General features: G+C 44.4%; 1 protein-coding gene across 1 annotated transcript in view; it reads right to left on the bottom strand.

Moving 5' to 3' along the window:
* PHLPP2 (PH domain and leucine rich repeat protein phosphatase 2) overlaps positions 1-5,045 on the bottom strand; it is a gene marked incomplete at both ends in the record, with an annotated part of 64,710 nt that extends 59,665 nt beyond the window's left edge. Inside the window, one exon of the mRNA XM_084256903.1 lies at positions 4,947-5,045. Within this exon, the coding sequence (XP_084113029.1) occupies positions 4,947-5,045 (99 nt within the window). The remainder of the gene's footprint in view (positions 1-4,946) is intronic.
* Between the last annotated feature and the right edge of the window lie 9,601 nt (positions 5,046-14,646).

Genomic DNA, 14,646 nt, shown 5'->3' with positions numbered 1-14,646 from the left:
CCTCCCCGGTGGCGCAGCGGTTGAGCGCTGGGTTGCGAAGTTGCCTGCAGCCTCTGCAGCGCCGGTTCGATCCCCGGCTGCTCCCTGGCCACCGGAGGAGGGTCCTACATGGTGCACAGACCTCTCCTGCCGCCCGCTGCTCCCCTAAGCAGTGTACTTCGGTCCTTCCGCCTGCTCTGCTCCCCGCTCTGGCTCTGGAGAATTCTCTCACCCTCCCGCGCTTCTGACTGTACCCAGTGCTTGTATAATTAAATAAATGAATTTAAAAAAATGAATGAATGAATAAATAAATAAATCTTTAAAAAAAAAAAGACTATAAATTCCTTAGGGAACTTTACACTATTGACACATGTGTTACCGGCCACCATTTACTACACAGAATGGATCCACTGTCTATTCATTCCACCCCATGAAGACAATAAAAACACTGAGTGGGAACTTCAATAGATATCATTCTCTTAAACCTGGGCATTGAAAATGCCTTGATACTGCATTCCATTCTATTTCTGATTCTCTACCTGGCGCCCCTCTGCCTTGAGGCAAGGTGTGAAATGTGAGTGCACAATATCAAAATCTAGAGGAAGGGGAGATGCTCAAGGCTTTCAAAGCCTTGTGGTTGTCAAGCAACCTGGTCACAAAAAGTGTCAACAAGAGGGACCACCAACCAATAACTCATATGTAACCTGCACAAGAGAGAAGTAGAGGAATACCTGAACTAGAAATGGGAATGGAAAAGATTGGGGGTCAGCATGGAACCATTTCTGACATGAAAGGGAAGTCTTCACTTAAGAAAGCACCAACTAAAATTTCTGGAATGCACAGTAGTAAGTTAAAAAGAAGATAAGCTGAAGTCACATTAAATAGTCTCAAAATGTTCATTTTCTCAGAAAAAAAATGAAATTAAATAAATAAACAGAAGGTTTATCTATGAAGCAAGCAAAGTCTTCTAACAACAATGTAGATCGGGTCTCCCTGGGGGGCACAGCAGTTGAGCACTGGGTTGCCAAGCTGCCTGCAGCCTCTGCAGCACCGGATCAATCCCTGGCTGTGAGGGTCCAGCAAAGCTGCCCGCAACCTCTGCAGCACCGGTTCAATCCCCGGCTGCCTGTGAGGGTCCCACATGGCGCACAGACCTCTCCTGCTGCCCGCTGCTCCCCTCAGCAGTATACTTCATCAGTCTGCCTGTTCTGCTCCCAGCTCTGACTCTGGTGAATTCTCTCACCCTTCCGCGCTTCTGACTGTACCCAGTGCTTGTATAAATAAATAAATTTTAAAAAAAATTCAAAACAAAAGGGCCTCCCCGATGGCGCAACAGTTGAGCACTGGGTTGCGAAGCTGCCCGTGGCCTCTGCGGCGCAGGTTCGATCCCCGGCTGCTCCCCAGCCACAGGAGGAGGGTCCCACATGGCGCGCAGACCTCTCCTGCCGCCCGCTGCTCCCCTCAGCAGTGTACTTCGGTCCTTCTGCCTGCTCTTCTCCTCGCTCTGGCTCTGGTGAATTCTCTCACCCTCCCGCATTTCTGACTGTACCCAGTGCTTGTATAAACAAACAAACAAACAAATAAATAAATAAAATACGTGCCTCTTTAAAAAAAAAATAAAAAAAAAATACATTTTAAAAAAAATTCAAAACAATGTAGATCATTTTCTATTTAACTATTATTACCCATCGCTGAATTACAGAGTACTTCCTTCCACTCTACTGGCCTAAAACATCAGGAAACTGCTGGAAAGACCTTAAACAGTCACTACTGCCTATATGACACCATCCTCTGAGATGCTTTCAGTTTTAAATCACTTTTTCCACCAGACTTGCCAGACTGAGAACATTTTATATCCTAACTTACTTATATATAAGAACGGTTGAAAGAATTACCTAAAAGGGAACACTATAATCACCTTTCACAAGGCAAGTGTAAGAAGAGCACATTTAAGATTTGAAGACATTCTAAGAAGCAAAGTGCTTTAGAGAATGAATTAAGTACCCACTTCAATTTCATGTTTTTAACTCCTCTCTAAAAATTAAGATAATAGGTGAGGGCTGCCATCAGTTCAAAGGCAACAAACTCTTAAGCACCCACATATGACTCTAAAATAGGCATAGTTAAAAACAAGGTTGGCTAAAGTAACTGCCCATACTCAGTGAGTAAAGTAACTGTGCAAACAAAATGAGTTCAACTCTAGGAATATACATGTTATTAGTTTTTAAAGATTTATTTATTTATGCACAGAAGACCTTGAATGTAGGCCAGAGGTGATGGGGGGAAGCTTTACCAGAGACAAAGCGGGGAGCAGAACAGGCAGATTTCCTGAAATACACTGCTGAGGGGAGCAGCGGGCCAGACAGGAGAGGTCTATTGCGCCATGTGTGAGTTAGCTCCCTGGAGGGGGATCGAACTCTGGCCACATTGGTGATAGCGTGATAGCTCTGAGACTTAACCCCTAGGCCACCAGGGACGCCCTGGGAACATACAGTTAAGGAATATTTTGGAAGGGTGGGGTGAGATAAGGAGAGCAAGAGTACTTCAGTTCACTCAAATCTTTCTGGTATTAATTTTTTAAGATCGCATGCTCACATTGTGATTAAAAGTTGAAACTAGTATTGAAAAAAAAAAAGAAAGAGAGCATTCACTGACTATATGAGTTGTGACTTCATATGTTCTACAGGCTGAGTAAATTAAAAAATCTAAAATTGTAGGAAACATTTGTAAATTTTATGCTTCAAAGATACTCCCAATAACTTTGGATATTAAAAACTATCATATTTTTACTACAACCACATTAAAGCGGTGCATTCTAAATAGCCATTTGCTAAATAAATCTGGGGCAGATTTTGAATCAAATTTTCAAATACCCCTTACAGATGGAGCCAGATCTAATATGGTTAAATTAAACTAGCTTAACTTTATTAGCCTTTTTAGGAAGATGTCTGTTATTTTAAAATAATGAAGTTCATGATTTCATATTAAGTATAAGAGTCACAAAAGAGAATTTTGAGTTTTCAGAGGGTGTTCAGGGAAGAACATGTGGGAGATTATGACTTTCCTTCCAAATCAGAAAGTCTTCTACTTAATATATTCTTTTCCATTTTCACTTGGCACAAAATTTAACCACTCAGCTATTTAAGGGAACTTCTGAGTGTAGAACACACAGCACCTATTCTCCAGAGCTGTGCCCATTTACCTGCAAGGATTAGTAGGGACCATATACAATAAAGCATTGCAAGGTCCTTAGACTAGGGGCAGCTTGCCACACACCAGCTCAGCACTACAATCAAGATCAATTTTTGGAATCTTTCACACTGGAACCTGAGGGAATCACACTGGTAGGCAAGACCACTTTCTAGAATTATAGGAAGGTAAGAACCTTCAATAAAGATCACAGTTTCTGAAGTCCTTCCATCTCACAACTCACTCTCTTCCCATCAAAAAATGCTTTATTTTTAAAAATTAAAGTTGCTTACCTCTCAGGTCAGAGAAATTATCAATCTTTCAGAGCTGCCATTTCCTGATAAGTCAGAGCAGCTGAACTTTTTTCTTTTAGTTCGTTCACATTTACATTTTTGTGACTTTCTGATTCCAAAAAAGCCTTTGCATAATTATTTTTGTAACTTATGGCTAAAAAAGCCACAAAAAATATGTACAAGGTTTATGGAGCCATAAGGTTTATGCAGACAAGGAGGTAAAGTGTTGAAAAATGGAAGTCACTGCATTAAGATTGGGAGTAGTAGGAGAAAAAAAAGCTGTTTTATATTTTAGAGTTCTATTTTATGTTGTCTCATAGAGTCACCAAATGATTCAAATCTGTTTTCAACGTTCTTTCTTTGTGATGTCCTAGCAATAACCTTAACAAAATCTACAGCGCTCACCTTTCATTCCCATGTACAACTAGTATTTCACGTCTTTTTAACAGAACACTTTTTATTGTTTTGCAAAGTATTTTTCAGTGCATCAATCCTCTAATTTTTTCTCTTTCTCTCCCCCTGGCAAGTTGAAATCCCACCGATACCTCCTCCAGAACTCTAGGAGGAATTCCATCCCACCTCCAGAAGGACACCTAGTTTACATATTTGACCTAAGGGAAATTTTCTCTCCAGCTATTTCAGAGGCCAGTAGAAAACTCCATGCAGTGGGTCTCCAAAACCCCTCCTCCTCCTCCTGCTCCCTCCCCACCCCAACCCCCATCCCGGGTGCCTGCAAACTTCGAGCCCTCACCTTCAAGGACCCACTCCCTCCCCTGCCAGCATCTGCTTTCTTTCCTCCTACTTCCCCCCAATTCCTGCCAAAAAGCCCCGCTAGCTGCCTGTTGCATAACTGCTCCCCCGTGGCCGTCTCCCCGGAGGGCGAGCCCGGCGCCCGCCAGCAGGAAAGCCGGAGCTCGCCAAGCCCCCTCCCTCGGCAGCGCGCCCGGCGCCTCCCCGGGAAGCAGCCCCGCCGGGGACTCCCTCCAGGCGGGGCAGGTCGTCCTCCCGGGCCGGCGCCTCGGGGCGGGGAGCCGGCTCCGAACTTCCGCGCGGAGCCCCGGGGCCGTCGGCCGCCCCAGCCCCGCGGCGCGCGCCCCCCCCCCCCGCGGGCGCCGTCCTCAGGTGTCCGGGAGGGACCCGCGTCCGGGCCCGCGCGCGGCCGCGGCGGCAGAGGCGGGCCTGGGCCCCGAGGGCGCGGGTGGGCGGCGGCGGCCCGAAGGCGTGGGCCTGCGAGGCGGGCGCGGGCGGCCGCGGCCTCCGGGGGGCCGGGCGGCGAGGCCTGGGCGGGCGCCGCGGCGCCCCCGGCGAGGTGCGGGCGGCCGAGCCGCGAAGCTGACTGACTGACTGACTGACTGACTGACTGACTGACTGACTGGCTGACTGACTGACTGGCTGACTGGCTGGCTGACGCGGGCCGGGGCTGCCGGCCGCCGCGGCCCGGAGCGGGGCGGGGGCGGCCTCCCTCACCCCCGCCCCCCGCCTCACCTTCAGGACCCGGATCCCGGCGGGCCGGCGGGTCGCGGCCTCGCCGGGCGGCTCCGGGGGCTCCAGCGGGCCCGCGGGCCCGCGCTCCACCTCCCCCATCGGCGGCGGAGGCTGCACGGGGACGCCCGGCCGGCGCGACGGCGCGCGGAGCCTCGGCAGCGCGCGCGAGCTGCCCCTGGCCCCGCCCCCCGCGCCCGCCGGCCCCGCCCCCGGCCCCGCCCGCCGCGGCCCACCGGGCCCCGCCCCTCCCGCCGCGCCGCCCACCGGGCCTGCGTAGACGCGGGCGCAGCGCGGCCTCCGCGCCGCCAAGCCGCATCCCGGGGCCTCCGCGGCTCCAGCCCCGCGGGAGGAGCCCGGCGCCGCGAATGGGCTGGCTCTCCGCAGCGGCCGCCCTCGGTTTTGGAGGAGTGGGGTTCAGGGAGGGTGTGGGCCGGAGAAGGGGCCAGTGGGGCCTGCACCTGTCAGGCAGGACGCTGCGCTCCGCAGAGGGTAGCACTTGCAGCGCACCTCTGGGGAGGTTGCCTCTCGACCCCAGCGTGGCCTGTCACCTCACTTGTAAAGCCAGTGAACGAACTGTAGGGAGTACTTACCTTGGCAAGGCCCTTTCGTTTCCATTGTAGAGTTGTGCACTACCTGCAAATTCAGTTTCACCTGGTGGACAAAAACGTGAGCTCACGTCCCAGCCGCATTGTCATTCCTTTATCTCCTCATGTAATAACCTTATTAGAATTGTCTCCTTGGCTTCAAGCAGTGATGTGGTCTGTGAGCCATTTTATCATGTGCAAAGCTAATTCAGAACATCTTTAAAAGTTCATATTTCCATTTATTTTAGTTCCTTCAGTGATGGTAGTGTTGTGGCTGGCAAGCGGGTCAAATTTGGAGCCAGACTCCTGATTCCAAATGCCAGATCTATATCCTTGTGCAAGTTACTTGAGCTAAAGCCTTTGTTTCTTAGTGTGACATCAAAATTACTATCTGCCTAGTAGTTATGATGATTTTGTGACTGCATACTGTGTGTTAGGTAACACACAGTAGGAATTCATAGTAGCCATTATAATTCTGGACTTGTAAATTTAAGATTCACTTAGTTCCTCAAGATACTGATCTCTCTTGGTTTCTGAGGGAGCCTTATAAACGGATTTCTATCTCTTCCCCTCTTGCACAGGTGTTGATGAATCTTCAAGAAACTTGTAAGGAATTAAATAGCAAGAAAAAAATCTTTGAGCTTAAATATTTGGTAAAGGTGGTATTGTCTGGTAACCATCGGTTCGGCTTGTCTAGTTTGAACCTACTGTAATTTTAACTATTTAACTATTTTAATTGTAGGCTAAGTACAAGAATTTGACATCAAACAATGCAGTCTGTGACCTTCTGTACTATATGTATTATCTATTTGGAGATATTTTAAGTTCCAAGACAAAATTTGAGTCTTGCAAAGATCCTGACACTACAAATTATTTATTATGGTAAAGTTCGGCCACTACTTTGTTTCAAATGAATTGCTTTGTACACACTGAAATTCCACTCTCCAGTAATCTTCATTTGTCTCGTTTTAATGAATTAAAAATGATTTGATCCTGGTGCAAGGAGAAAAGAGCTCCTAAATTGTCTACCTCCTGGATTTTCATCCAAGAAAACTACTTAAAGCAGTAGATTCCCATTTTGGAGCTTACTAGGTGACATCTTCAGCAAAAGCACTGTTAGGTCAGGGGTAGGTAGCATATGGAGACACAAGTAGACTTAACCAAGAGTAGAGAGGAGTGGAAAGAATAAAAATGTGGTTCAGAATTCGTGTTTCTAAAAGCCTGCTTCAGGGGCCTCCCTGGTGGCATAGAGGTTAAGTCTCAGCGCTATCACCGCTGCAGCAGAGTGGGCATTCTAGCGGCGTAGTTAAAAAGGGAGGCCTATGCTTAAAACTCTTATTTGAATAGTTATTTTTTAATAATAAAATTCTATTCCTCCTCTATTGTATGACACAGCAAATTACATAGCATCTGTGAGCATTTCTGAAACTGTTTCCCTATCTGTAATATTAGCATTGACCTCTGGAGGCTGTATGATAATTAAATGAGCTGATACATTTTAAGCACAACGGCTGGCACGCAGTAAGGGCCCAATAAATATCAGTTTTTTAGTTTTTGGTTTTTTGCAGTGGAGGTGAAAGAATTTTCCAGAGACAAAATGGAGAACAGAAAAGGCGAATTTATTGAAATACACTGCTAAAAGCAGCAGCAGGTGAGACAGGAGAGATCTGCTGCTGATATCAGTTTTCTTCAAGATAAATATGGTAACCCCCATATCAGAGATGAAGAAACAGAAGCTCAGTGAAATTAAATGATTTGTCACACCCTCATCAGCAGAGCCCAGATTCAAATCCAGTCCTTCGAACTTTGGACAGATCTTTAGCCCATTTAGCAATACTTCATGAACATGCTGCCTGCTTCCTTCCCTGAGTGTACAGAATCTATAATACATTATAGATTATAGTTTCAAAAGAGACTGCCCCTACTCTCCAGATCATTATAATCTCTTAAATTTTTTTAAGCCTCAAATTAAAAGAAAAACAAACAAACAAAAAAAAAAAAACCAGGACCTCCCACGTGGCACAGAGGGTAAACTGAGTTCCACCCCAGGCCAGGGAGCTAACCCACATATGACACAGCAGACCTCTCCCATCTCGCCCGCTGCTCCCCTCAACAGTGTATTCCAGTAGATCCACCTGTTCTGATCCCCATTCTGTCTCTGGTGAATCATCTCTCCCCCACCCCTGCATATCTCTGGTCTACACCCCAGTTCATCTATGCATAAATAAATCTAAAATAAATAAATAAATGCCTGCTTCACGTTACCTTTTCCAGATCTCATGAGCAGAGGCTTTTTTCAGTTGCTTAATCAGCTAAAGGGGAAAGACATAGTTCCAGGACCGACATTTGAGTTCATGCTGGGGAACAGTAGATGACAGGTTTTGCATTTTATTTTTTTTTAATTGATGATAGTGAGCTGAAACTTTAATCCATAATACAAACATACTAAAAGTTACATATTTACTATTGCTGCAACAACAGCAGGATTATTTAAAAAAAATTAAAATTGAAAAAATTCACCAGCCCAGATGTTGCAGGGAAGAATGTAGGATGCAACTCTCCTTAAAGGTCTCCAAGAGTTAAGATCCAATTCATTAAGTATTGACAACCGGTTGATTCTCAGTTTTCTTTTCAAATCATGTAGTGTCATTAACATTTTATAATGATTCAAAGGTCACATATTCATGTTCTTCTCCCCGCCCCCCAATTCAATGCAGTGTGCATTATGTATGCCAAGGGTTATATAACTATAACTTCTGGAAATGGTAAACAGCTGAAACTAACCCTAAAAATAAATTCCTCTGGGATTTTTTGTGCAAAAATCCATCTGCCCTCACTGCAGGTTCATTACAAAAATCACTGTTTGGATCAAACCAAGAGACAGAAAATTCATCATTCTTCTTTCTCTCCCAATCCTTTAAAAGGCTAGGCATACTTCTATTCACACTTGGGCTCTGCGCGCGCACACACCCCAAATTTTCCTAATCCTCACTACAAAATGGAAAAGTCTGGAGAAAGAACATTTCTATCAGATTCTGGTAGAGGAGCCCAAAGAGCTTACAACATTCACTATTGAAAGCAGGTTCCCATTTCTTCAGTGATCACAAAGTCATCTTTAGGCCTATATGCCATGTTATTCAACCACAGGCCGAGCAGATTTAGATATTCCTTATTTTAGCTCCAAATAAGAATGTACTATTTATCTGGCTTCAAAGTTTGAAGTTTTTGTTTTTTTTTTTTTTTTTTTACATTATTTGAATGTGGGGACAAGTGAATTAGAGGAGGAAAATGCATGGAAAACTCATTGAAATAGAACCTCCTGGATTGAAGTTCAAATCTGAGCACTAGTCACTGTATTGTTAAGGGTATGTCTGGAGTCTTATTATTTGCTAAACTTTTCTACTGTAGCTTTTATATTTTCATGTAATAATATGTAGATGCAGGCATGAGCTAAATTTAATATTAGAAACCAAGATTAATTTCAACTAAGCTATATATGATCATAAAAATGTCATTTATCAACAGTGCCAAAGGGCACGTTATGTAGACAAATGAGAGATAGCTGCTGAAGCATACAAAAGGCTCCTCAATTAAGGGAACTGTCATACTCTCCTGCCTCTCAATCAATGAGAGTGTCAGAGATCATCTGAATAACAGAAAACCAAAAGCTTCCAACTTGTTTCCGGGTTTTACCTGTTATAAATAGTGCTGCAGGGCCTCCCTGGTGTTGCAAGGGTTAAGATGCAACCTATGAAGCTATCTGCAACCTCTGCAGCACCATTTTGATCCGGCCAGGGAGCAACCCACATGGCGCAGCAGATCTCTCCTTTCTCACCCCCTGTGTCCCTTAGCAGTGTGTTTCTGTAGATCCACCTGTTCTTCTCCCCACCCTGTCTCTGGTGAATCCTCTCACCTCCCACATCTCCGGCCTGTACCCCAGCTCTTGTATGCATAAATAAATAAATCTTAAAAAAAAAAATGTGTTGCAATAAACATAGGGGCACTATGGGGACTACACCTGGGAGAGGGAAGGAATGCAAAGATTGTTTAAAAAAGAACAATGATGTGGGCCTCCCTGGTGGCGCAGCGGTTGAGCGCTGGGTTGCGAAGCTCCCCTCGGCCTCTGCAGCGCCAGTTCGATCCCTGGCTGCTCCCCGGCCACTGGAGGAGGGTCCCACATGGCGCGCAGACCTCTCCTGCCTCCCGCTGCTCCCCTCAGCAGTGTATTTTGGTCCTTCTGCCTGCTCTGCTCCCCGCTCTGGCTCTGGTGAATTCTCTCACCCCTCGCACTTCTGACTGTACCCAGTGCTTGTATAAACAAACAAACAAATAAATAAATAAAATACGTGCCTCTTTAAAAAAAAAATGATGTAAAAAAAAATATATATACACACATATGTGTGTGTGTGTATATATATATATATATATATATATATATAAATTAAGTTCAAAAGAGAAAAAAATAAAGCTTCCAACTTGTAACCAGTCATTTCTATGGAAGAGTTCATAGGAAAATAGACCATGAAATATATATAGTTCATTTTGGCTGGTCAAGAGTTTTTGTTTTTTTTTTTAAAGATTTATTTATTTATGCATACAAGAACTGGGAAACAGGCCAGAGGTGTGGGAAGTGGGGAGGATACATAAGAGACAGAGTGGGGAGCAGAATAGGCAGATTGAGTGAAATACACTGCTGAGGGGAGCAGCGGGCGAGTCAGGAGAGGTCTGCTGCGCCATGTGGGTTGCTCCCTGGCCAGGGATCGAACTTGTGCTGCACTGGCTGTGGATAGCTCCATAGGTTGCGTCTTAACCCCTTGCGCCACCAGGGAGGCCCCTGGACAAGACTTCTTCTTCCCCGCCACAAATATACTTGAACTCATAAATGGAAGCTTCTAACAAAACCCCTATGACTCATCTCATCCTGAGATGATTTGTCCCCTTTGAGAACTTACCTTGTGGAGCAAATCAGCATGGAAATAACCAAGTAAAATTTCCAGTTATACTATTTACTATCTATAATTGCATGTTTTTCTTAAGTTGTTCAATCAAATTCCTTTCTTGGTGATATTCCTGTGTAAAGGGAACATTAATAGCTCAGAAAGTTTGGTCAAAGCGCTGGAATAAGAATTAAGTCAAAGCTTCTTTAATCCACTTGTAAGAAGCGAGAAAGCAAATTTTAAATCATTGAGTATTGACTTTTTATTATTAGTCACTGTTCATAATTTGTTTCAACCAAAAGACAATACACACAGCAGAATTCTAATGCATCCCATGTGAATGTTTACATCCATTTTATTCCTCACTCGCCTCTAAGACTTATCATTTAATTTTAATTTTTTTTTACATCTCAAAAATATGTCTGCAATAATTAGAACTTCATTAGCCGCCCCGCTTGGAAACAGCCTTTTAATATTTTTACAGTAAAGAAGATGTGATAGGGCTTAATGAAAATGTAACTTCCAACATTATAAAAGAAAAGGGACTTTACAGGGACACAGTGGGAGTTCACAAAGGAAAGAATTCAGAAGCTCTTTCCCATGAGGCCCCAAATAGAAAACAAAAACAAAACACACAAAGCGCAACAGCAGGTTCCAAAAACGAAAACAAAACAAAAAACTCCAATGCTCCATCTGAAGCCAGAATCAGCCTCGCGGAAACTCATGAAGCAATTGCATGAGCCCCTTCAGCATTTTCTTCTGTTTGTTTAAGGGTTCCAGGTTCTGGATCCCTGTAGATGGAACCCACTCACTGCTATTGCTTGAAAAAGTTATTCACTTCCAGTTCTACAAGCAGCCCCACCCTCCTAAGCAAAATCTGGTCAAAGTGTTTTAAACTTCAGGACATAATGATCAATTCTCCCAGACTCATGAGCACACAGACATGCACCACCTCTCCATCAATGCAAAGTTGGTGAAAATCCACTTTTTTGCTCTCTAGCTCTCTCTGTTTAGGACAACATGAATAAAAGACATTCACTAGGAAAAAAAAAACCTATATATACATTCGAAATCTTTTCTTCCTCTAGTTCTCATGGCCTACATAGTTGCCGATGCAGAAGATAATGAACTTGAACCTCAAAAACAGTATCCTCTAACTTCCAACCTCCTCTAGAAGAACATAAAAATGGAAAGCTTATTAGGGAGTTGGTGGAAATACTCAAACCGGTAGTGCCGGACAGTCTCAAAAGTCTATTTTCTTCTGTGAATGGGGCAAACAAGAGGTACGAACCGCATCTTCAACCTAGCAAAAGGAAAGAATCCCCTCCCAAGTGTTACATTGTGGAATGTTTCTTTAAATGAGAAAGACTTTAAAATCAACAAATGAGCATTACACACAGCATAAAACATTCCGTGACTTCCAAATCACCTCAAGGTAACAGCACCAGAGCATTATGGGAGAAGCTTCTTGGGTGGAGCTCCCTTCCTGCAGCTGTTTGAGATCACTCAGATGAATTCTCCCTTGGGATTACTGGGAAAGGAGGGGAGGGTATAGGACACAGACCACTCTGGAAGAGGAGGGGAAATGAGGTAAAAGTGCATGTGAAATTGTCCAAGTACACACATAGGCTCACTGCTTTTCATCCTGGAGTTAGCTCACAATGGCTCTATAGTTTGGAAATCTATCCAAACTTGCTCCCCCCTTCATGGTTATGCTAGGGAAAGAACTGAAATGTGCAAGTATTCCTAGAAATTAAGAGATTTCTCCTTTTAGCAGCAAGGCCAAGTGACAGGAGAACGAATTCTGATCCTAGAAACTAAGGCACGCTGACGCTTTCAAAGATCCAATCATTTGAAACAGTCTTCACAACCATCAGTATCCTAGGCAGTTATGGCCGCTAGTCCTTTAGTACGGTGCCCCAAAATCACTTGATATTCTATGCAGCACCCTTTGTGTTAAGGCCATGATTTTTATTCCTTCTAGACAAAGCTACAGAGGGTCACAGATAAGTCTACCTCAAAACTACATCACCCAAGAGGATGCTGTGTTACTAGAGCAGGCCCTTTCCGGCTCCACGAGCTTGCTGGCACTGTCTATTATGGTCTTCAGCAGATTTCTCAGATTCAACTCAGTACAACTGAAAAGAAACTTGATCTGGTTAACTACAAACATGAGAGAGAAGATAAAGCCTCTACCACAGAGGAATGTTAGACAAATTCTATTCAAGAAATCCACCAGTATTATGTTAATCCTATTATGTTTCACAGCATTAAGTGTCCATCCAATGAAATCAGTCCACCAGGAAACCTTTAAAGGCTATTTTTCATTGCACAGGCAGAGCAGTTGTTGGAAATACAGACTAGTCCATATTTATTTTACTGAAAAATATGCAGAAGATAATATCCTGTTCCTGACTCAGTCAACCATTTACTCAGTGGAATTAAATTTTAGCAGATCTTGCTCTTACATACTCATAAGACCAGAAAGATTCCGCTTTGGAGCCTTTAGATTCAACTCCAGTTTTGTCAAATGTTAGGAATAGTCTAGCATCTGATACAGAGCTAGATTTGACAAGACACTGAAGATTTTAAGTAAAGGCTCGGTGAAAAGGGGGCGGGGGGAATGGATATTTATACCCAGATTTAAAACGGAAACCAAAGTGGTCCGTATACTGCACTCAATACAGTAATGACTGTTAACATTTTAAGAGCAGGGTGGGCTGGACTTTTCCTTTCTTCTTCAGTGTCTCAGACATGGCGCCTGCGTGCCTGAATGTACATGGTACATTCGGCACGGGCCACGGAGACTCACCTTACCTCATTCCAGCAACTCTATGCTAAGGTTTGAAAACACACAGGGTCCTTTCTAGAAACCACTGGGCACTCTCCCTAGGTTAAAGAGCTCCAGATCGCAAGTCTTTGATGCGGATATTCATGAGATTAGATTAGCCTCTCTCAAGAGAACCGTTTCTCAAAACTCAGGAAAGGATGATCCTAGCCTTATGGTGTTCGCAAGACTTCCTGTGACTTGGGGGCAAGGAAGCTACAAGGCTTCATTCCAACACCATAAAGTACAATATAGGAAAGATTTCTTTAACCGTGTGGTCTTTATTTCAGTGCCAGTGTTACAGATACAACACAAATGTTCCAGTTAGAAGAAGGAATTCAAACGGAATGCCGAGGTCCGAGCCAGGCTCAGGAAAGAAAAAGGGCGGTTTGGAGTCATGGAGCAGACGACTCCAAGATGCTCGAGGATGAGTGCGATACTCACTCTTCCTACGGGCACCGGCGTCTGAGCTTTGAAAGCGGTGAACTCTTCTTTCCGCCCACTTACCAGAGTTCAAACAGGCAAGTTATGGGCTTCGGACAAACGTGAAAATCTCTGGTGGGAATAGGGGCATTAATTAGTGACTATTCATTTATCTTTTAGCAGCTGTCCACTTCGTACTTTAAGGGCAATCAATTTTGAAAACGTTGGAAAATATTCATGACTACAGCTAAAGAATGGCGAGAAAGGGGAGCTGGAAGAGCCTTGGAAGTTTCTATTACAAATAGAGCACCATATCCTTCATGCCAAATCTCAACAAAAACTCTTTTTAACTGCATCTGTCCAGTGTTTACAAATAATCTCTCAAGGTCTGACCAGTTCTTGGTAACAAACATACATACATGTGTGTGTCTGTGTGTATACAGCAATGCACAGAAAAGGCTACTAGGAGCCTAATGCCTCTTTCAAACCTCGGGGGAACCAGGAGAAAAAGGCAGGGCTCCCTAATGTCCATTGTTACATTTCCATTCTGAATGCCAGATGTAAGAAGCGCCTGAAGATGGTGACCAGCCAGAGGGGAACAAATTCCCCACCTCGCCCAGTTCACAGAGAAACACAGTAGAAAGAAGGGGCGACTCTTTGCTGCAGAGACAGAGTGAGTGTTTTCTTGCTGTGGATTCCAGTCCTCTCCTCCAGACCAGATGCTTATTTCCTCAGGGCCCAGGAATGTTGATTCTGGCTGTAAAGGTGGGAGGGGTGGAGAAGTGCGGAAAAAAGGGGAAGAGGAGGAAGAGTGCAAAGTAGCCTCCCGAAGCAGCCGGCCTCAACAGTGGAGGAGAGGAGGTTAGTCTTTAACAATGCTTCAAGGTCAGCAATAACTTTAGGAAAATCCTCCTCAACAGCTCTCTTCA

The sequence above is a fragment of the Talpa europaea genome (assembly GCF_964194135.1).
Source record: "Talpa europaea genome assembly, chromosome: 16".
In the NCBI taxonomy this organism is placed as follows: Eukaryota; Metazoa; Chordata; class Mammalia; order Eulipotyphla; family Talpidae; genus Talpa; species Talpa europaea.
This window is presented reverse-complemented; position numbering and strand designations above follow the sequence as displayed.